Below are 1,669 nucleotides of genomic sequence, written 5' to 3'. Positions count from 1 at the left end.
ATAGACTAGACTATAGACTAGACTATAGACTAGACTATAGACTAGACTATAGACTAGACTATAGACTAGACTATAGACTAGACTATAGACTAGACTATAGACTAGACTTTAGATTAGACTATAGACTAAACTAGACTATAGACTAGACTATAGATTAGACTATAGACTAGACTAAGCTAGACCATAGATTAGACTATAGACTAGACTAAACTAGACCATAGACTAGACTAATCTTAAGACCGTTTTTAATAAAGCTTTAAAAATAAAACTCCATTTTTTACATTTCATAAAATTTTTAATCTAATTTTTTTTTTCTTTTAAATATTAAACATGGAAGTTCTTATTGTTCAAGTATTTTTCCAAATAAAATACAATACAATAAATTATCACTATAATGACTAGTTTTGACACACTCATCTTCATTGAGATTCCTTTTAACATCCCTTTATCGTAAATGACAAAAGAAATCGAGCAAAAAAATATTTACATTAAAATTTAAAATATCTTTCGTTCTTTGCCTTAAAAATGTGTATGCTGCTGCATGTATTATGTTAAGTTATATAATTTAGTGTCACCCATAATATCAACATCACTGCCTTCTTCATCATCCATATCATCATCATCCAAATCGGAATAATCATCGGTCGAGTAGTCGTGATGCAAGAAACTCACACCACTATCTAAATTATGGTGACCATTTGACATGTTGCGCAATATTTGGAGTTGTTGATGATGCTGCTGCTGAGAGTTGGTATGATGTGGTTGGTGATGGTGGGAGTTAGAATGTAAAGATTTTCCTTCAATGTGACTGCTGCCTGTAGTACTATTATTGTTGCCATGTGTCGATGAAGATGAAGAGTTGGATGTTGTTAATGTTATTGTAGAGCCATTTTTGTTGTTGCTACCACCATTGCTATTTGTTGCTCCTTCGGAACGTGAAAAATCAACCGGTTCTAAAAAGAAGAGAAATTAGTTTGACTTGAAATTTTGTTGTTCCAAAGAAAAGTAAATAATTAAATTATTTAAGTTTATTCTAAGACGGCCATTATATGAAATCATTTTCATCCCTTTTTGTTTGTTTGTTTTATAAGTTCAAGGCGGCCATTTTGTCTTGGAGTTTTCTAAAGAAATTTTTCTTCTCTAATAGTTTTGAAGTTAATGGATTTCAATTTTAGCAATATGTAGTTATTTGCGGTTCATTGTCTTTATACTGAAAACTTTCTTTAGTTAAAAACAAAATGGGGGTTAATTTATTTTAACTTCTCAAAACTTTTAGTCACAAATGTAAGGGTTATTTGTAGTAGGGGTTACTTTATAGTCTAGTCAGTAGTCTAGTCTAGTCTAGAGTCTATTTTGTAGTCCAGTCTATAGTATATTCTATAGTCTAGCCTATATTCTAGTCTAAATTCTATTCTATAGTCTAGTATATAGTCTGTTCTATAGTCTAGTCTATAGTCTATTCTGTAGTCTAGTATAGTCTGTCTATAATCTAGTCTATAGCCTAGTGTATAGTCTAGTCTATAGTTTAGTCTATAGTCTAGTCTATAGTCTAGTCTATAGACTAGTCTATAGTCTAGTCTATAGTCAAGTCTATAGTCTAGTCTATAGTCTAGTCTATAGTCTAGTCTATAGTCTAGTCTATAGTCTAGTCTATAGTCTAGTCTATAGT

General features: G+C 30.8%; 1 protein-coding gene across 1 annotated transcript; it reads right to left on the bottom strand.

The window, feature by feature from the left end:
* Positions 1-546: 546 nt before the first annotated feature.
* Positions 547-953, bottom strand: LOC124421151 (brain-specific homeobox protein-like; the record flags this gene model as incomplete). Its single annotated transcript, XM_046955979.1, has 1 exon — positions 547-953. A coding segment is annotated over one exon (407 nt), but the record flags the coding sequence as incomplete, so codon positions are not given.
* Between the last annotated feature and the right edge of the window lie 716 nt (positions 954-1,669).

The sequence above is a fragment of the Lucilia cuprina genome, unplaced genomic scaffold, assembly GCF_022045245.1.
Source record: "Lucilia cuprina isolate Lc7/37 unplaced genomic scaffold, ASM2204524v1 Scaffold_3095, whole genome shotgun sequence".
In the NCBI taxonomy this organism is placed as follows: Eukaryota; Metazoa; Arthropoda; class Insecta; order Diptera; family Calliphoridae; genus Lucilia; species Lucilia cuprina.
This window is presented reverse-complemented; position numbering and strand designations above follow the sequence as displayed.